Here is a 22,328-nt window from a genome sequence, read left to right on the forward strand (position 1 = left end):
CAAATAATAAATACTAAGAGATAAAAATGTCAAATAAAATATATATAAGAAAATGAGAAATTATGTTTATATATAGATATAAATTATAATAGAGGGAAATAAAAAAAGCACTATGCAGCTCTCTATTTAAAAAATATATAATAAAGGATATAGGTAATTGAAAGAAGGGTTTTTAAACATTATTAGATTTTCGCAATATTATAAAATAAATTGCTATTGAAAATAATTTTAAATATATATATATATATATATATATATATTAAATTAAAAGAAAATATTTAGATAAAATATTTTAACAATTATTAATTATTATTAAAATTTTACATTATTATAAAAATTTGCTGACGGAAATAATTAAAAAAACAAATATATCAAAATAAAGGATAAAATTTGGATAAAAATATTTAATATTATAAAATAAATTACTATTGAAAATCATTTAAAATATATATATATATCAAATCAAATACAATATAATTTTAAATTTACAGAAATATTTGTTCAATTTTTAGTATCACAAAATAATTTGATTTTACTATATCGTTAAGGAACATTACGAAATCATTCCTAATAATATTAGGATTTCTAATCACTCCTAATTAAGACCAAAAAATCTTTAATAAAAAATTTGATAAATCATAATTAAGACTAATTAATTAGGGTAAAACAAAAAATCAAAAACCTTAATAAATCATTTGATAATAAAAATGGTAGTATATATAATTAAAGAATATTAGGGAATCATTCCTTATAATATTACTGTTTCTAATTATTCTTAAATAAAGAATATTACGATATTAATTAACAGAAATTCTTAAATTGCTTAAATCATTAAAATTTTAATAATTATTAAAAATATAATTAATTTAATAATATTAACCGACTATAAAAATTTAATCATATTACTAAAATTATCATTAATCGACTAGGACGGATTAAAATATAATTATTAAAATCTTAATCATATTTTTCAAAATAATTAATTACATATAAATAAATATTAAAAAATATTTGTTCAATTTTTAGTATGACAAAATAATTATCGATTTATTGTTAATGGATACACCGAAAAAATAGTATTATCAATAAATTCTTTATATAAAAAATATTGTGTACTTATTTAAATTGATATATTTTAGAAAAATATGATTAAAGAAAATTAACACAAGGATAATTTTTTTTTAAAAAAAAGTCTATATATAATCTCACAAAACATCAAAGAATCATAGTGAAATTTACTATTCCTATATACAACGAGTTCATCAAATGCACTTTTTGAATGATACCATAAAACAGTGGCAAAGAAGAAAACGACACCGGATTCTTGATCTAGAATTGGTGTGGTCTTCATTTGGTTGAATAAAAAGAAATAATACGAAGTCAAAATAAGAAAAATATTTACAATAAAAAATATACACAAAAAATAAAAAAGTAAGCTATTAAAAGTAATATAAAGTTCAATAATTGATTAGGCTTTCTTACTTCAAGCCTATCCTACTCTTCTTGACTCTTTCAAGCTTTGGTCCCTTGACATGTTATCATCTCCTCCCTCTTCAAGAGGATTTGTCCTGAAATCACAAAGTTTTTTCTTCTTATTTAACAGCTACAAAAAAAAGTAAAGTACAAGCATTAGAAGTGTTATTTTTTTTTATCATCAAAGAGGTTTTACTTATTTATCTTCTCCAAGTGTGGGATGGACCTATCTTTAAGGATTTTTACTGTCTTGGGGTCCCCTTGAACCCTTATAAGTCCTACAACACTATCTACATTCAAACTATATTTTTCTAAAGGATTGTTTACTATTAGCTTTTAAAAAGACTTGTCTTGGCTATCCTATGTGATCACCTAGGCTCCTAAAAACTAAACTATTTATAATTAAAATTCCTTTCTTATAGATTGAGGTGATCAAGAGTCACTGTGACTAGGAAACTTTTTAGGAACAAAGTGTTAATCTACAAATATAATTAAAATAAGCAACAATAACCAATAAATGATTAGTATGAGTGACATTGTACTTACAATTTTTAAACAAGAAATAATGAGTTGACACAAATGGTTTAGGATCAAATTTAGGCTTGTGTTTTCCATTATGCAATTGGACCATTAAAATTCTACTTTGATGGACATATTTACTCAATGAGATCCTTTGTGTAAGGGATGAAATTTCTTTAATAGATCTCTATTGACCCTCAATTCAACAAGTAAAATCTTAGATCAAATTGAATAAAATTGAATTTCGATTAACTATTAAGTAAGCAGAGGTACTTAGTCTAAGGATCGCCAATATGTCATTAATTATTTGTCCAATAATCTTGAGAGTGTGATCTTCTACCTACTATTTAAATAATAATAAAAAATCATTAAACAAATAGTCAATAAATCAAATTTTAACCTTTATTTATATGAAGAAAACTTTGACCCACATATAAATATCAACACATTTAAATGCTAAAATTTTTGGTTATCAAGACAAATACTCTTTTGCAATTTTATACATTAAAAAAACACATGTAGAAATAATAATTTTAATATAATTTTACTCCACCAATTACCAATTTATATTTATTTTGCATAATAAAACATTTGAAAAATTCATCCGAATAGTAGAGTTGGAATCCTAACTCTTACTTTACATAAAAGTCAAATTGAGCAAGAATATCCACCTACTTGATTTGTTAAATCCATGAAAGAAATTTATTCAACAAAATACTCATTAATAATAAAAAATAAATCTTCCATCACAGGCTTCACACCACTTCCTCCTTACTCGCGCAAGACACAATTTTCTTTCCATTCCCGAAAGCCAAAAATAAAGAAAGATAAAAAGAAAAAGAAAAAAAAACGATTACCCCTTGAACAAGCCAAGCTAAAAGCATGCTAACGTGTAAACAAGTACATCTAATCTTCAAACATGAGTTGATAACAATTGTCTATATTATTTTTTTTAATAACAAATATTATGTTTTTATATTAATAATATTATTATAATATAATATATTTATTTTTATATTAATATTGATATTTGGACTAATAATAAAATAATAAATTTATTTTAAAATTTAATTTATATTATTATTTATTTTATTAATTAATAATATTATATTTATAATAAATATTAAATAATTTATACCTATTATAAAATATTAGTAAGTCAAAATATTTAGTATCTTTATTAAAAATAAAACAAAATAAAAATTAAATAATAAAAGTATGTTAACTTAATTAATATTATAATTAATCTATTAGATTCAAACTTTTACATTTGATAAAAAAATATCATTTTTTTTAATTTTTTAAAATAAAAATATAATAGTAAATAAAAAGTATAAACTTAAATTTTTATAAAAAAAAAATAGATAAATTTAATTATATTAGTCTCAGTTCATTAAATTTTAATGTAATTAAATAATAGATTCACTTACATAAGTTACATTTAAAAAAAAAAATAAATAAATAAAAACCAGCCAAGATCCCGATCAAAACCAAAACTAGCACCAAAAAGCCCCAATCAAATCCAAACCTAAAACCCTCTTCCTCTCTCTTTCTCCCATTCCTAAACCCTACTCCGGTAGTCCCCAAAATGGGAAGCAACCAAGCGGCCGTCTCCTTCCTGTCGAACATCGCCCGCGCGGCCGTGGGCCTGGGCGCGGCGGCCACGGCCCTCTCCTCGACTCTCTACACGGTGGACGGCGGGCAGCGCGCCGTCCTGTTCGACCGTTTCCGCGGCATCCTGGACTCGACGGTGGGCGAAGGCACCCACTTCCTGATCCCGTGGGTGCAGAAGCCGTACATCTTCGACATCCGGACGCGCCCCCACACCTTCTCCTCCATCTCCGGCACCAAGGACCTCCAAATGGTTAACCTCACCCTCCGCGTCCTCTCCCGCCCCGACACCGACAAGCTCCCCCTCATCGTCCAGAACCTCGGCCTCGAGTACGACGAGAAGGTCCTCCCCTCCATCGGCAACGAGGTCCTCAAGGCCGTCGTCGCCCAGTTCAACGCCGACCAGCTCCTCACCGACCGCCCCCTCGTCTCCGCCCTCGTCCGCGACAGCCTCATCCGCCGCGCCAGGGACTTCAACATCCTCCTCGACGACGTCGCCATCACGCACCTCTCCTACGGCGCCGAATTCTCCCGCGCCGTCGAGCAGAAGCAGGTCGCGCAGCAGGAGGCCGAGAGGTCCAAGTTCGTCGTCATGAAGGCCGAGCAGGAGCGCCGCGCCGCCATCATCCGCGCCGAGGGAGAGAGCGACGCCGCCAAGCTCATCTCCGACGCCACCGCCTCCGCCGGGATGGGCCTCATCGAGCTCAGGAGGATTGAGGCCTCCCGGGAAGTCGCCGCCACGCTGGCCAAGTCCCCCAACGTCTCTTACCTGCCTGGAGGACAGAACATGCTCATGGCTCTTGGTGCTCCTCGATGATCATCTGGGTAATTCAAATGTTGCCTTTAAACTTATATGTTCATGCTTTTTGGTCTTGATTTGTCAGAATTGGATTTTTGATTTCCTACATAGTAAACAATCACTTTAGTCCCTGAAAGTGGTGAGTGATGTGATCTGACATTAGTTTCAGAAACTAAGAAAATGTTAAACAAGTTTCTAACTTCAACTACTTAATATCGTTTTGATTCTTGAATATATGACAATATTATCAATTTAATTGCTCATTTTTTGCGTGATTATCAATTTTTACTTTTGTAAACTTATTTTACGTTTTCTTAGTTTTAGAGACTAACATGATAATATTTTCCAAATTCAAGACTAAACCGACCATTTACTCTTGATTTTCTACATTGACATTTGATGCAAACTTTTATTATGCAAGTTACTACAGAAAATTTTCAATTTTGATCAGAAAACAATTCAGAAAGTAAAAACTACTTTAGTTTTATCCTTTTTTCATGTCCCAAGAGCAATTCATATGGAGTTGTTTAAGTTGTTTGCTTAAACTAGGAAACCGTTTTTTTTAAGCTTGTTTCTTATTTTGGTTTCCTAAATTTAATGACCCTTTGTTATATAAGAAACAGTTGCTTATGAGTGAAAGAAATAATTTATTTCTTAAAAAGATTAAATTTTACGGTGAAACAAAATTAAGTGAAGAAGAAGCATGAAAATGTTGGTTGTTTAAGGATTGTACAATTGGAGTGTAATTTGGGTGAGGTGCAAAACTCTGATGTGGCTTACTGGGACCTACTTAAGAACTTGAAGTGGGTTGCTTAATTGAGCACTATTGAAGATACTATAACTTCGAGGAATCGTCGGGTGACATTGCACTTTCAGCAACATTCTTTATAACATTCTTCACTATTGTGCGAAATTTTATGCTGATTATGTTAATAGAGAGTGGAGTTGGATTTTTGGATTATTAATGGAGAGCAGAGTCTAGACCAAAGAATGGGTGACAAATATGTATTCCATTTTGCTAATATTCCTGTTCCTTGGTCAGTGGAAAATTGATGATTGGGCTTTCCTATGGAATTAACAAGGTTACTTCAGTTTAGCTCTTTCAACTTTGCAGGATCATTGAATGTTGTCTTATACTTGGTTAACGATTGCTTGATGAGGAATTTTATCAACATACATTTTTATATTCTCTATGATTGAGTGAAATTTAATGCCGATGTTTTTAATGGGGTGGACTTATGTTATTTTGTAGGGTCGGCATGTGATTTTACCTAATATTAGAGAAATTGTTAAAAGAACAAGTGACGGAGAGCATAATTAGTATTTTTTGTGGTACCTTTTACCTTTCTTATTTAGGGCCAAGAATGTTAGTTTCTTGTTGTTTGTGTGTCCACTAGTGGGGTAGGTTGCAAGATGGATAGGTTTATGTTAATAGAGGTGAGTTTTTCTTGCTGCTGTTCTGCCTTGGCTTTATACATTGGGGGTTTATACCTAGCTTTGATGGATTTAAATTAGTTGTAAGAGATGGTTTAGTTGTCTGCAAAATTGAATTTTGTTTTTAGTGGCAAAAGAGAATTCCTTGAGAGAAAAGAAGTACAAAGATGGATGATCAGAAATTCATGAACTGTGGTCTGTTAAAATTTACAAGAGCACACTTCAACGGACCATATTCTTGCTTGTTTTTACTCCATTAAATTTTGATGGTGGTTAGTGGACATGTTCAAATGCTCAAACAAAGTACACTTCTGCCAAGCTATTGCACTGTGCAAGAAGGGTGTTATTAGGCCGGTGCACCTACAACAAATCATTAGTGTTCATCCTGTTAAGTATCAGTCCAAATAAATTCCTTAAAGAGCTCTAACCTTTCAAAACAAAGCTGTGACAGCTAAATTGTCTGCAGACATTGACATATTTTTGCGTACACCACTGCACACTACTGCCCTCACCTACCACCATTTGAACCCAAATTCTGTGCCTGTTTTTACTTTTCTAATTTACAATATATCTGCAAGGGTCCTGTGAAGTTAATACGCAGCCTTTTTCCCTTCTGATATAATAATTAGATGATTATGAATTTTATCTGGGATGCTTCGGCTAACACTATTCACTCAACTCAAAGTTATTTTGGTTATTTATTAAGACATAAACTTCTTGTTCTGTGCATCAAGTTATTGGCATTAATTTGCTCTTACTTTTTAGATTGATCTTTACCCTTTCTGCGACAGTACGTGATCCTTTAACACATTTTCAATACGCGACATGTTAAAGCCCATAAGGGCATCTATTGTTCTGCAGTCTTGACCCAAACCAAAATATTTACCCATTGCCAAACCCCCCTAACACATTTCCTTCTTCATTTCAGGGCTACAATAGATTTTCTGTCGTCTCACAGCGTGCATGGATCATTGGTTTTAGTTTCGCGGTTGGAAATAATTTTCTGGTGTTTTTACTCGGTAGACTCTCATTTTAGCATAATTTGTTGTTCTTAGAAAGGTAAAGAGGTGGAAATGGATTTGGACCTTGGTTTTTTCATGATAAATTGGCCTTTTTAGTTGCAGAGTAATAACTACATGCAAAAGTATATAAGTTGAGAGATGAACTTGATACTTGATTGTGTGGTTAATGTAGGTTCTTTGCATCCATCGCCTTTGGTTTAGTTTTGTTTATTTATTTATTTCAATTTGGCCATTTTTGCTGGTGAATCAGATAATCATCACCGTGAATACATTTTTTTTTAATCAGGCAATCTAACTGTAATATGTTATTGACCCCACAAAAAGATGATAAGCCCCCCTCTCAAAGCCTATAGGTTTGTCCTTTTATTTATTTATTTATTACAGACCATCTTTTTATACGATGAATTGGATCCTAATGGGTGTTCTTGTATTTTGGTTCAGAGTTTGAATTAAAAAGTTATCCAAACCAAATTAAGTGTGGTGTTTGGTTTTGTGATATCTCCTATCGCTCGTATCATAACACAATATATAATTGGATTACCTCATGTAAAGTAATAAACTCAAAATCCATACAAGTAGATAGAAACACATTTTAATTGTAAATTAAGCTTAATGGAATAATAAAATTATAAAGGAATTAAAATTAAAGTTATCAAATTTAATAACATGAAACAAATCTTAATTATGTTTAACTTAGTCATGATGTCACATGTCTTATTAGAACAAGTTCAACACTCAAGTTTAAACTTCATTACTAACATTTTTAACCTCATGTTGAAGATTATTTGCATAACAATCAAAGGAAAACAACACAAAAGAAAAGAAAGTGAGAAATATCTCACTTTGACTTATGGTATAAGAATGCAAATCGGATATTCAAATGTAAACAAGGCATACAACAAGGTATAACATACATAAATAAATGCTATCATGACAATTATGTAGTCACAACAATAAACAATAACAAATGAATCATGATGCATTATGTAATAGATACGAATTATATATTATCATGTATGTGGTGCTAGATAAACATTACATTTGTGTATTGTCACTAACAATATATGTAGAGTAGTTTAGGAGTACATGTTGATTCACACTCGATGCACTCTCACTAGGAGGACATACTATCAAGGTTTGGTTAGGATAGTTAAGTTCCCAAATCAAGTTATTTCCAATGATTGATCCTTAAGCTTTTGATGACAATTCTTGAAGAAATGGATGATAATTCCTTCTCTAAATTGCTCCAAGTCCCTTGAATCTTTCTTCAGATGTTTCTAGACATGAAGAGGTCCAGAGAAGAAGGTTGAGACGTAGAAAAGGGGGGAAGCACCTAAGCCAAAGGAGAAAAATATTGCTCACAAGGTGCCTAACCTAGAAGCCTTCTAGGATTCCTAAATCTAGGCGCCAAAATGGACTTTCAAGAAGAGAGAAAATTGGCTAAAAGCTCAATGTTCTGAATATAATCTCAAAAGTGAATACAATGGAGTTAGGAGAGTTCTATTTATAGGAGTGAAATTGGTGCCACCTTTCATGAAACTTAAATTGGCGCCAAGAATTTGAAAATTCAAATAGAATTTGAATTTCAAATACTTTGGCAGCCAATTTTTGTCCAATGTGCAGCCTAATTTAATTTAAGTAGCATTTAGGGTTAATTTAGATGTATTTGGGGCTGATCATGTGATATGAATCTTAGGTTAGCACATGTGCACTAAATGCATTTCAAATTACTCCTAAATGTAACTTAAATTTGCTAATTTTTTCTAATTAATCTTTTACTCTCAAATCCTAATCTAATGGCCTAAATACAATGGCCAAACTATACCAAACACTAAAAAATAATAAAAGAAACAAAATCAGCCCAATATTGGGTATCAAAATAGCCAAGGCCTATTAAGTCCAAAAATAGGCCTAATAAGCCTATGGTCCAAAAATCCTAATCTAAGTGATCCAAAATACAAGACCAAAATATATGAATTATATACTAATATAATATGTACAAATAGTGTGTCTTAGAGTGTGGTCCAAGAGAAGAACAACTTGGGTCCACCAAGCCCATTGGGTCCACTAGGCTCTAAAACAGCCAAATCTTCATGTCTAGCCCATTCTTCTTGGGTCTTTTAATGTGTCACCTCTTAACCTCCTTGTCATGAATTCAACAACTTTTACATAAGGAGACATTCCTTAATTGTGGTGTATTCCATATCGTATCCTTAAAAAAAATATTTTTATGTATATGATGCATGTCAAACAGACTCTATGGATAACATTTCATATATCTCATAATTCACATATAACAAATCTCATTATATCATATTCTTCATCAATTACTCGTATACACATGTATATGTAGAGTTGTCAAAGTGGGAAACTCCACTCAACCCACCATGGGTTGACTGCTTAAAAAAAATCAACTTGGCCTGGCTCACCACGGTGGATTAACTCACTTAAATTAATTTTTTTTAAAAAGTTATTGAATTTTATAAAAAATATATATTATAATCTTATATTTTAGAATTACAACTATGTTAATAAATAGGACAAATAAAATATCAAAAAAGAATTAGATATCATCCACAAAACTTAATTAACATATAAAATCAAAGTTGTCACATAAAATATTGATGAATAATATCAAAATGACACTAATTATTATAATTCACAAGTAGTATGTACAAAATTTCGTCAATGGTATAAATGTATAATCACATAAATTAACATTTGAAAACATAAAAGAAAATAAAAAATATATTAAGTGCGTCAACCCGTGAGTCAACTTGACTCACCATGGGTTGACTCATGGTGAGTCGAGTTATAAGTGAACTGTGCCAAATTTTATTTATCATTGAAACAAGTCAAATTTTTTTGGCCCAATCTAGCTCAAACCTGTGGTAGGTCGGATTGACTCATGGGTTTTAACCCACTTTAACAATTATACGTATATAAGTTCATGTACAACTCAACTTCATAACATAAGAAAAATATCATGTAATCTAGGGAACATCAAACAACATATACAGACATAATGGCACCTGACAACACACGTTCTGTGCCTAGTGTGATACCTCCAAACGACAACATTGGTCTTTGTCTATACCACACACAAAAAAAAAGACAATAGAGAGCTCATGTAGCATCCACACTTGCCGAGAGTTAGCTCATGTTTGACAGAAGCGTCATAGGGAACCCCATAGAGCTTCAATGCCAAAGAAGGGTCATTTGACGCTTGATGTGAGAGACCTTGAAAGCAAACTTTGGTCTCATCTTTAACGACACTCGAAGTGTCTCAAGTGGCACCCGACGTTGTAACAGAAACAACATGCACAATAGGAAAATGCAAAAATGAGTCACACACCAATTCACCAAAACATGCAATTCAATCTGTAAACATGTTTTATAGCATACCATTAACACCTTACACTATTGAATTTACCCATAAACCAATGTCTTCGCTCAACTATCACAACAAGTTCCTTTAGGATTTTCCATGAGAACCCATAAAAGGTCTCAAATCATGTAATTATCAACTATACACATGCAATTAATCATACAACCAAACAATTCATGTTGTTAATTATGTACAAGAAGAAGAATATCAGCAAAAGAGTACAAGTGGGAAAAACCCCTCATGCACAGACAATTAATAGAGATAGGATTGTGGGCTAATCTCACTACTTAACTTACATCTCACATCTTGAGTGAAGTTTCTCATTCTCCCCTTACCTTGTTGAGTAGAAAAAGATGAATGATCGATTTTGGGGTAATTCCTTTCTTGGTCTTGTTTTCTGATATCTAAATGTAAAAAGAATAGCAAGTACATAAAAAGAGAAGATGCGTAAAAATTGATTAAAACTTCTCTTTTAAAATTTATTTTCTTAATCCTTCTTGAGTTAAAACACTTGACCTTAGTTACTAATTTTTTTTCCTCTTAATTAATTAAATAAAACATTTAAATAAATCTTTTAATAAAAGTACCTTATATTATAATTCAAAGCATATCAAATAATTAAAATAAATATTAATCAACTTTTATTAATTAAAATAAGAATACCAAAATCATTTTAATAAGTCTTGTTAATAAGGTTTGTTCTTATTGGAAAATAAATTTCCGACTTTCAAATTGATTAGAGATAAGTCTAAACTCACATTTTTAATAAAGTTCTTAGTCTATTTAGGATGTAAATCTTTTCAGGCCCAAATATTTTTAACGAAATGAATTTGCTTGGTATCAACAAATGTTTTAGTTACTATTCATGTTAATATGTATGATAGTGAAAAAAAAGTGTTATATGTTGGTTTTTTATTTATTTATTTATGGAAATGATAACATAATATTGTCTTGATGATAATATTGGAAGGAATTGATTAAGTGTAACTAATATTTTAAGACTGCCTAATTTTGGTGAGGTATCTTTATTACTATCTAATCCTAATTATAAGCAACATAGGATAAATTAACAAGACAAAGGAAGATAATTTAGTTGATTATTTTTAATTAATTTTATCATAAATTCAAATTTTTATTTTAAAGGTATTTTTTTCTTTAAGTGATTGTTATATTTAATATTAGTTATAAATATGAAATAAAGTTAACAATAAATTAAGGTTATTAAAGAAATTCATCTCTGAGTAACTTTTAAAATTAATGACGTTGATTATAATTAGGACTGAAGAAAAAATTATTTAGTTACTTATAATTAAAACAAAAGATAGTATTTTACAATTTTTGAAATTAATTATTTTGCTAAAGATGTCTAAATTGTTTTTAATTCCATTTTTTTAATCACCGAATATAATACAGAATTTTATATTCTTTTTTAATATACCAAAATCTAATTTGAATCAGGAGTATATCAAATAAAAAATATATATGTTATATTGACTTATATATTAATTTAGATGTAAAATGTTAACAACAATCCTAAATTAAAAAAATATTCTTTAGAATAATTTAGTCTTTTTTTTTTTTTTTTATCTATATCTTAGAAAATATCGTAGAGTAATAAAAGTCTTTATATGTGCCCTATACCACCAACCTAGTTGGTTTGAAGTAGAGGTGTTCATGGATCGATTTTTTGAAAAAATCAAATTGAACTGAATCAAATCATTTTATAAAAGTGGATCGATTAATCGATTCATTTTTTATGAAGTGGATTGGTTTGATTTTTTTTTTTTAAATATGGATCAGTTTTTTTGAAATTGGATCGATTTGGTTCGGTGCAGTTATTCATTTTTTACTCATATATGAATCATTTTTTTAAATCAAACCGAACCAAACCGAACTGATCCACTTTGTAAAAATGGATCAGATAACTGGACCGATTTTATAAAATGGATCGATTCATATTTTTTTTAAAATGGATCGAATTTTTCAATACGGATCGATCAGTTAAGGATCGGTTCAGATTAATTTGGATTTTTTGCACACCCCTAGTTTGAAGAGACTTTGGATGAGAAAATTATGAGAAGTGAATTGAAAAAGGACTTAAATAAAAATAACTAAAATTTAAAAGGACTTAAATGGAAATAATTAAAATTAAGAAGATTAATATGAAAATAATCTTATTTTAAAGGGAATGAATTTGTATTTAAGCTAAAATTATGGAATTTAAACTTTAATTTGTACTTATATAGAGAAAAAATATTAATTTTTAGTGACCATTTAAAAATATTAAACCTTAAACATAAATCTTCATATAAGTTGTGAAGTAAAATTACAATCACTTTCAAGTTATAAATAAAATATAATAATGAAAGTAATAAGAATAAAGTATAAAATATAATAGAAATGTCAAAACAAGTGGACACATACAAGCATGAAATAATAAAAAGCTTTTTTCCCCTTCTTAATGTAATCTATAAGAGACATTAGTGTAGTGTAAAAAAAAATGATATTAATGTAATTTTGTTCATTTTGTTAATCTTTTTAATTATTTCATGCTCATGTATTGTGATTTGTTTTACTATCTCTACCTTATTTTATGTTTAGTTTTTTCTTTCTTTCTATTTATTAGTTATATTTACTTTTTGTACATTTGTATGGATGTTTGTGTAATCATATGACTTTTACAAAGTTACTAGTGTGGTAACCCAAGTGATGTCTATGTATTTGATTTAAAACAATTTATATCATAAGAATTAATAAATATAATTAAAAAATAATTATGGATTTATGAGTTTAATGTGTTTAAGTATATATATTTTTTTATAATTTCAAAATATTTTTATTTTAAATTAATAATAGAAAATTTTGATTATATAAAGTTTATAAATTATAATGAGTATATATTTATTGAACTTATCATGTATATGATATTTGAAGTAATTATTGACTAATGTTAATATATAATTTGTCTCTATCAAAAATGGAATTATTTATTATAGTTTTAAATTATTATTATGTAATAATTTCATGTAATGTTATTCAAAAAATTATTGTAATTATTTATATATAGTGCGATAATTGCATGATATTTCATTTTTACTCCACTAATTATTTACTTCTTCATTAAATAAATACTATTTTTTTTTAAAATATTATAATTCAAACATTGTTTTAAAAGAGATGAACATTGTTCAAAGATTATTATTAAAATATCCATATAAATAAACATATCAATTTTATAAAAATGATCTTTAAAATTAAGTAAATAAATAATTGAATAATGTTCAAAAGGGAAAACAACTAATTGATTCTTAAATATCTTATTTTCTTGTTTATAATATTAAAATAAAAATTGGTTTTTTTTTTCAAAAATATATTGAAAGGTTAACATACTATAGAATTTGAATTTATTAATTTTAAATGAGAACAATAAATATTGTTAAATTTAGTATCTATGAAATTAAATTTTTGAAAACAATTTAACCCTTCACATTTATTGTTGTTGGAGTTCAAGTGTGAAGTGAAGTCCCACATTGGTTAGAGTTGGACATGTTAAGTAATATATAAGTGAGAAAGACCCACCTACCTAATGCCTTAAGGTTTTATGATATGTTGTGGTGTCAAGCTCACTTGTGTGACTTACTCACTACCCATTATATGGAGTGCTCCTCGATGTTAAAAACTCCCCAACATTAGGATCAGAGCCGATGGTTCGACCCAGTGACTGATGATCGGCTCAGATGAGTATTGGTTGGATCCAAGAGTGGGATCCAAGTGACTTGCCAATAGTATGTCTATATGTTGATGACCTATTACTAACAGGAAGCAAAGCTGAAGAAATTGATGCATTCAAGTAGGATATGAAGGCTGAATTTGAAATGACTGACTTGGGAAAACTCTCTTATTTTCTTGGAATAGAGTTCAAGGAAACTAAAGGTGGAATTTTTATGCATCAAAGCAAATATACTACAGATGTGTTGGAAAGGTTTCAGATGCTGAATTGCAATCCAGTTTCAACACTTGTTGATACTGGAAATACACTTGACAAGTCTGAAGGAGATCAAATGGTGGACAAGACTCTATATAGGAATTAGGAAAATGGTAGGATCTCTAAGATATGTCTGCAATACGAGGCCTGCTATTGCATATGGAGTAGGGCTTATGAGCAGATATATGGAGACACCAAAGCAATCTCATTTGCTTGCTGTTAAGAGGTTGCTCAAGTATGCTAAGGGAACAATTGGTTATGGACTAATTTTTCCTAATAAATTTAGCAGTCCTAATCACAGTATGGTTGGATACTTTGATGCTGATTGGTGTGGAGATAAAGTTGACAGGAAAAGCACCACATGTTATGTATTCATGCTTGGAGATGCTCCAATTTCCTGGTGCTCAAGAAAGCAATCTGTTGTGGCTTTGTCTTCAAGTGAGGCTGAGTATATAGCAGCTAGTATGGGTGCCTGTCAAGCTTTATGTCTGGAAACTTTGCTTGAAGAATTGAAGACAGGGACTGAGGAAGGCATGTTGTTAATGGTGGATAACAAATCAACAATAAATCTGGCTAAAAATCCAGTAGCACATGGTAGAAGTAAACACATTGAGACCCGATTCCACTTCCTAAGGGACCAAATAAGTAAAAGAAAGTTGAAACTTGAGTTCTGCAGATCTGAGAGCCAAATTGCAGACATTCTAACCAAACCGTTGAAAGAAGAAAGGTTTGAAGAGCTAAGAAATAAGCTTGGGGTCAAGTGCATAGGGAAGCTGAATTAAGGGGGAGTGTTGTAATAGTAATTCAGTTTCTGTAGTCCCTAAACTATTAGTTTGTTGTTGTTACTGTTATAAATGGCTTGGCAATTATTAGTTACAAAATAATGGATATATAAGGATGTAAACTTTCTGTAATAATATACTTCGAATATATTCTTCTCTCTCAATTCCCTGACACTCAATTACTTTGTGTGTGTGATTACAAGTGTTAGTTCTATTGTGTTTGCTGTCTACAACAGTGGTATTAGAGCCGATGGTTCGATCAAGTGACTGGTGATCGGCTTAGACAAGTATTGGCTAGATCCAAGAGTGGGATCCTGAATGGAATTGGCAGGAGATCCAAGAGTAGGATCATCCCTTGTACTGAAAGTCTCCTTAGAGGTGTGGAGGACGTGTGTCGTTGAAGTGCAATAATAGTGCAAGTGAGGCCACCATTGAATATTCGTGGACGAAAGAAAAGCTTTCGCTCGAGAGAGAACATGACCATGTGGAAGGGATTCACACTTAAGGGGGAGTGTTGGAATTCAAGTGTGAAGTGAAGTCCCACATTGGTTAGAGTTGGGCATGTTGAGTAATATATAAGTGAGAAAGACTCACCTACCTAATGCCTTAAGGTTTTAGGATATGTTGTAGTGTCAAGCTCACTTATGTGACTTACTCACTACCCATTATGTGAAGTGCTCCTCGATGTTAAAAACTCCCCAATAGTTGTAACTATATTTTAATAAAATTACAAAACATTAACATCAATATACATTGAATCAAAGGTTACTTTTACTTTTATACACACACACATACATACATACATATATATATATATATATATATATATATATATATATATATATATATATATATATATATATATATAAACAAAATTAAATGGAGTAATTTCAATAAAATGAAATCATGAGCCCTTACATCTTCGAACAAATCATTTCAATTTTTTTTATATCAATATTTATATAATTTTTTCAAGATTCTATAACTTAAAAGTCACTTTTTACATTTTTAAAATTTCACTTTAAAAGGTTTATCTCTAAAAGATATACATATATAATTATTTTTTAAGATCCATCTCTAAAATATTTTTATTCTTTTATCAAAAGATATTATTATTAATTTTTAAAAAGCATCACTTTAAGATTTGTTTTAAGCTTAATAATATGTTGGGTCTATGCTGGTTGTAGGAGGTCGAATTCTCTTTTGAATTACAATTTAATTGTGTATTTTCACACACATAAATTTTTTTTAAATATGCATATACAAATAAAAAATATATTGTTAATAATTTCTCAAATAAATATCATTATAATTATCCAACTACTCAATTTTTTTCCTTATACCTCTAATAATTTTTATGGATAATCCTATGAAAAGCATTACTAGGACTAAATATAAAATAATAATTACATAAAAATAGGTGTAGAAAAAACATATATTTGAAGAATTGTCTCACAATTTAATAGAAAAGAGAATAATATTTTTTCAAAGTATGTAGTGATTTATTTTTTATTTTTTTTTTATAATTTTACCTAAGACCTTTCCCACAACAAAATTTAAACAATTAGTTATCAAAGTTTCTTATGAAAAGTTTCTATCCTCCTTTTAAAAACACACAATAAAAGTTAGTTGACAATTTGCATTAAAGTATAATAATACAGTGTGAATATGAATGGAGAATAAAAAAAATTGAATGACGACCAAAGAGGTGATATGAACGATGAATCTAAAAGAGAATAAAGGTGAATAAAACTGTGTAGAAGTTTAAAACAATGTCAAGAGATACTTTAACTTAATAAATATTTAGTTCTTAGAAAATAAAGTTGATTTTTTTTAATCTTTTTAATTTTAATTTTTTTTTGACCTTTCCAAAATTTTGTTGTTTTCGTTTAAATTCTTTCAAATTTTAGTTATTTTTATTTTTATTTTGATCTCTAACATTTTCTTGTTTTTCTATTTTGATTTATATATTATTTTTTTTAACCTTTTCCAGTTAGTGACCCATCTGAAGATAAAGATGAAAATGAAAGATAATTTTTTCTTAAGAACGAAACTGATTTTTTTAAATAACTAAACACAAAAAACCATATTTTACAGAAACTTAAAATTTATTTAAACCATTTAACATATATAATATTTAGATTAATATATTGCCCACTTACTTTTATCTTAAACATTTTGGAGCCTTTATCGGGTCATACATGAATTCGCAGATTTGATATATTGAATTTTGGGACCGAATAAACACATTTCCCCCCCCCCCCCCCCCTTTTCTCTTTGGATAGAGAACAAATTTTCCTTATTTCATTTTAAAATTATTCAAATAGTAAATGATAAATTTATATAATTTTTTTATAGAATTAATTTATTATATTTATTTAAAGGATATTTTATCAGAATTTTTTTTATTTTAAATAAAAATATTATTTATTTTAAACATAAGTCTTCTTGATTTTATTTTATTTTTATTATAATTCAAAATAAATTTAATCATTAAAATATATATTTATTTTATAAGTTATTATTTTTTTTTCTTGGAGTAACCATAATTTTCTTATTATATTGGAGACACTTTAAAAAATAAGAAAGAATAAGATAATTGACCCCAAAATTTAACTTGAATCCCAACCATTTCCAATTTAATTCTCCGTGAATTGTAGCTTCTTTGAAGTTACAGACACATATTATACTTGAATCCAAAAGAAGAGCGATAAAACTAGAAGCTCTATCTCCGTATCCATGGCTGCAAAGACTTACTTCAACACCGCCTCACTCTTCAACATTATGTTCCTCTTCTCTTTACTCTCTTTGGTACCCAAAACACCCCTTTCCTTCCCTAATCAGACTACAAATTTAACGATTTTTAATTTTCCAGCACTCAAAATTCTGCAACATAGACCAAAGTCTTAATTTTTTTTATTTTTTATTTTTTTCCATTTTAGGAGATTTTTGATGCAATGGTTGTTGTTTCTGATCAGGTGGTGGGGCATGAAACAGTGGAATTGGAGCAGTACCCGTTGGTTGTGAGCACGTGGCCGTTCGTTGAAGCTGTCAGAGCTGCGTGGAGGGCTGTTGATGGTGGCTTTTCAGCTGTGGATTCCGTGGTTGAAGGATGCTCTGCTTGTGAGGTGCTGAGATGTGATGGAACAGGTGGGATTGGAACATGCACTGTTGGAACTTGGAAGATCATTTTTTAATATGGATGTTTGCACTTATAATTTATCTTTTATTGAATGGAAACTGTAAATTGTGTGTGTGTGTGAACTTATCTCCATGTTATGGTTTTGAAGTATTTGATAATTGATTTGGACAGAGTGATCCAACATCAACTAGGAATAAGGTAAGTAGGGATCAATTCTCATCTTATAAGCCAGTTTTGTAAAGATGAGTTAGACTCTTAAATTACTTACTTAAGATGGTATCAGAGTTCTTGCTCTTCTTGGAAGAACTTTGCGGCACACTCAATGAGAGATTCAGCAAACACCAACAATAGAAAGTAGGAAGAAAAAATGAAATTAGTTTTTTGACAAGTTAAATTCTAGCTTATACAACTAATTTGTAGAAATTTTCTCATTAATTTCTCAAAAAATTATTTTAATTAATACATTAAGTTAATTTTAGTTTATTGAGAAACTAATTCCATTTTTTCTTCTTATTTTCTTCTCCTGTAAGTTTTTCTGGAGAAATTTATTCAAGCAGACCCTATATAAATTGAGCTTCTCTTGTAAGTTGAAATGGACTTAAGCACTTCAACTTTTATAGAAGTGTTATCATCCAACTTCTCTAAAAGTTTAGTTGATATATTTTGTTTTCATTTTCTTCTTTTATAAGTTATAAGTAGTTATCGAGAAGATTATCCAAACTAGGTCTAACAGCTATTTCTGTGTGTGTGTGTGGGGGCGGGGGGGAGGGGGGGGGGGGGGTGGTTGGGGGGAGGGGATAATGCTAATTCTAGAGTGTGAGGATGTGTTGGAAACATTTTGAATTTATCTCTCCATATGATTTTGAAATATTTGATAGTTGGTTTTGACTTAGAGCTTCTTCCATTCTTGCTGAGTGCTTGTTGGATGTTTCCAATAAGAATGTCAGACAGAATTTTGGTGCTGTTTTTGTTCTTTCTATATAGTCCTTAACCATCTTGGGATTTGGTCCGTTTCGGGTTCTTTTTCATGATACGTACACTTATATATGCCTTTTGAATATCCAATTCTAAACAGTTGGTCCGGGCGGCAGTCCAGATGAGAATGGAGAAACTACAATTGATGCTTTGGTCATGGATGGGGTAACTACCAATTACCATGTTCTGTATCTGCTCAATATTTTGTGTCGTGCATTATACTTTTTCATGCATTGGCATGATTTTTGGTCCCATATTCTGCTAAGGGGATACATAGGTGACAATGGAAGTTGGAGCTGTTGCAGCCATGAGATATGTAAAGGATGGAATCAAGGCTGCCAGGTTAGTGATGCAACATACTGAACACACTTTGCTGGTAGGAGAGAAGGCATCAGAATTTGCTATTTCAATGGGTCTTCCAGGACCTGCAAACTTGAGTTCACCAGAATCTATGGAGAAGTGGGTCAAATGGAAAGATAGTCGCTGCCAGCCAAATTTCAGGAAAAATGTATTACCTGAAAATAGTTGTGGTCCTTACCGTCCAACAAATTACCTGGGGGATCCTGATGAAACATGCTTCAGTGCTGGTCAGATGCTAGCAAGTAACTCTGGATTACTTCGTGTTGGCCGTCATAGCCATGATACTATATCAATGGCTGTTATTGATAGGGTAAGGTTTAGCTTAAAACTGATTTTATACATCATATTATCAATGCAAATGACACTTTCATATTTGGCATAGATGGGACACATTGCAGTTGGCACATCAACTAATGGGGCAACATTCAAGATTCCTGGCAGGTAACCTTGTGGGTGCCAGTATTAGAAGTGGACAGATTTTTTCATTTCTTGAATGACCAAACTTTTTTTCCTTTTCAACATATATTTTATCTTAATGTTATAAAGGCCACATGCAATTATTTTTTTTAATCTTTTTTGTTGTGACAAAGACACGTTAGTTAACTCTCATGACTGTTATTCATAGATGGGATGGCATTAGCAATTAAATTGTCTTGTCTTTATATCTCACTGGTAGGATGGTTCCATTTAGGCCATGGCAAATTGCTTCTGTCAATTCCCAACTACATATACTCATGGATATATACTGCACACACTCTTAATGCAGCAGATATTGATCACCCTAAGTTTGTTCTTTTGATTCTTTTTATAAGTTTTCTTTAAATTTTTTTTCATTGATTACAGGGTAGGTGATGGTCCCATAGCTGGATCCTCAGCATATGCTGTTGATGAAGTTGGTGCATGTTGTGCTACTGGGGATGGTGACATTATGATGCGCTTCCTTCCATGGTATCATGAGGACTCTCTATTTTCTTTTATTTTCTTTAATTTACATTCTGAGTTGCTTTTTGTTTGACTGTCTCAACCATTCAATATCAAAATTTTATTGTGGTATTGGTTCTAACAAAAATGTTGCCAACAACTATAGCAAGAAACGTCTAATCTTTTCAATGTAAATTAGGTGACGGACATGAGAGGTACATAAATATTCATAAGGGTGCTAATCTTTTGATGTTTCTAAATTGGCTTGATTCCAAATGATACTACAATTTAATGACATTTGCAGGAACCTTGTTACTCAACCAAGTCTTGCTAGTTAAACTAAATCAAAGATGGAAAAGAGAAAAATCACCCGGGATATAGGGTAGATGTAATTTATGGAGCCTAGACTCTGCTCTACAGTTGCCTTACCTGATCTTAAAATTTGAACCCCAGCAGAAGCATGAAAACTGTATATTGAAATATAAAATTAGGTAAGCCAGAGTGACTCCAATGTCACAATGACATGAAATAACAAGAAAAAGAAGAAAGTTATTATGCATATGGCATATACACATACAGTTTTGTACTAAATGTCTGAACATTCACTACTGCTATGACTTGATTGTGTATCTAATGCTCTTATTAAAGCTTGTTAATCTTAAGGAGCGACTGCTGTTTGGGGTAACACACCTGATATCGATCATGTAATAGCTATATGTTAATCCTTTTGTAACTAGTGTATTGAAACATAATTTTTTTTCTCGTTGCATTGGCAAAAAAAAAAGACACATTCTTTACCTTGTTTGTAGTTTTAAGCGGTCTTGCTCTTGTATAGTTACAACTTTATTACCTATTCTTGTTTTCTCTAACAAACCATGAAGATTAACACTTCTATTCAATTTCAGCTATCAAGTTGTGGAAAGTATGAGGTTGGGAATGGAACCCAAACTTGCTGCTAAAGACGCAATGGCACGAATAGCACGAAAATTTCCCAATTTTTTGGGAGCCGTTGTTGCCCTCAATAGAAAGGGGGAACATGCTGGTGCCTGCCATGGTTGGACATTTAAATACTCAGTTAGGAGCCCTGCAATGAAAGACGTGGAAGTTTTTACTGTGCTACCCTGAGAAAGACTGTTGAAGAAATGAGTGTCTTCGAACAATTAGATTCATATCAGCATGCAAATTTTGCTGGTTGAGGAAAATTGATGCCTCGTAAATGTAAATGTGCTTAAATCGTCACGACTAAGCTGAGCAATTAATGTTGATTGTACCAGATTGTTTACAATATCAAATGATTGCATGAAGATTTCAGACTACAGGATTTCAATGTTGTCTGCCTAAGAAGTTAGAAGAATAAGTCTTGCAACATGTTAATGTTATTGTGATAATGCACAACGGATAAAGAGAGTGCTTGAATAGTTGAATTAAATGTGCGTGGACATGTCTCCCATCACATAGGAATTTTCTAGTTTTCCACCCTTTTCCCGAGTTTAAATGGCTATAAATATAGCATAAGTCTGTTTGATGCACAGATAGACTGATTAAGATGGATGTCTGCAAATACATGGAGAACAAATCTCTTATATAAGCCATTATGAAGAAATCATCAATTTTGCCATAAATTAATCTTAGGAAAAATAATATCACGAGATTCATGACTGATTTAAAATTCCCCATAACCTAGCAGTATTCTATCAACACATGATACTTCAATGTCTGGAAATGATATTTCAATTCATGTGAAATTGCCAACACCTCTTCTGTCTAGAAGAGGGGAAACTAAAGCTGGGAGAACTTTTAGGTGATTGAATTATTTCTGCGAACACCTTTTCTGTTAAATTGCACTTTTGTTACGTTTTGGTGATGTTATAGCTGTTATGTTTAGGACTATTGCCATGTTTGCAATTAGTTGTTTAT

General features: G+C 30.7%; 2 protein-coding genes and 1 pseudogene across 4 annotated transcripts; all 3 read left to right on the forward strand.

The window, feature by feature from the left end:
- The first annotated feature begins 3,475 nt into the window (after positions 1-3,475).
- Positions 3,476-7,044, forward strand: LOC109819076 (prohibitin-3, mitochondrial). Its single transcript, XM_083065388.1, has 2 exons — positions 3,476-4,428; positions 6,765-7,044. Exon 1 carries the CDS (start codon positions 3,581-3,583, stop codon positions 4,418-4,420), a length of 840 nt encoding a protein of 279 aa, XP_082921514.1. The 5' UTR covers positions 3,476-3,580; the 3' UTR covers positions 4,421-4,428; positions 6,765-7,044.
- A 7,297-nt stretch (positions 7,045-14,341) lies between these two features.
- Positions 14,342-15,013, forward strand: LOC145952743 (secreted RxLR effector protein 161 pseudogene; annotated as a pseudogene).
- A 2,635-nt stretch (positions 15,014-17,648) lies between these two features.
- LOC109819068 (putative isoaspartyl peptidase/L-asparaginase 3) lies at positions 17,649-21,727 on the forward strand. 3 transcript variants are annotated; one of them, XR_002241489.3, is made up of 8 exons: positions 17,649-17,824; positions 17,992-18,163; positions 19,231-19,295; positions 19,408-19,800; positions 19,873-19,931; positions 20,334-20,438; positions 20,716-20,902; positions 21,317-21,452. XR_002241489.3 is itself a non-coding variant. In XM_020384652.3 (7 exons), exons 1-7 carry the CDS (start codon positions 17,753-17,755, stop codon positions 21,534-21,536), a joined length of 1,086 nt encoding a protein of 361 aa, XP_020240241.1. In that variant the 5' UTR covers positions 17,652-17,752; the 3' UTR covers positions 21,537-21,727. The 3 variants fall into 3 exon arrangements, 2 of the variants coding, with proteins under 2 accessions (XP_020240241.1, XP_020240242.1); XM_020384652.3 differs by lacking the exon at positions 20,716-20,902 and having other exon boundaries at positions 17,652-17,824; positions 21,317-21,727; XM_020384653.3 differs by lacking the exons at positions 17,649-17,824; positions 20,716-20,902 and having other exon boundaries at positions 18,089-18,163; positions 19,397-19,800; positions 21,317-21,727.
- The last annotated feature ends 601 nt before the right edge of the window (positions 21,728-22,328 follow it).

The sequence above is a fragment of the Cajanus cajan genome, chromosome 10 (genome assembly GCF_000230855.2).
Source record: "Cajanus cajan strain Asha chromosome 10, NIPB_CcT2T_4, whole genome shotgun sequence".
In the NCBI taxonomy this organism is placed as follows: domain Eukaryota; kingdom Viridiplantae; phylum Streptophyta; class Magnoliopsida; order Fabales; family Fabaceae; genus Cajanus; species Cajanus cajan.

Bases quoted from the DNA above. Each gene is read 5' to 3' on its own strand.
- LOC109819076 (XM_083065388.1), top strand. From the start codon at position 3,581: ATGGGAAGCAACCAAGCGGCCGTCTCCTTCCTGTCGAACATCGCCCGC.
- LOC109819068 (XM_020384652.3), top strand. From the start codon at position 17,753: ATGGCTGCAAAGACTTACTTCAACACCGCCTCACTCTTCAACATTATG. The intron at 17,825-17,991 runs GTACCCAAAACA...GTTTCTGATCAG, and splicing joins TCTTCTCTTTACTCTCTTTG to GTGGTGGGGCATGAAACAGT. The intron at 19,932-20,333 runs GTAACCTTGTGG...CATTGATTACAG, and splicing joins ACATTCAAGATTCCTGGCAG to GGTAGGTGATGGTCCCATAG.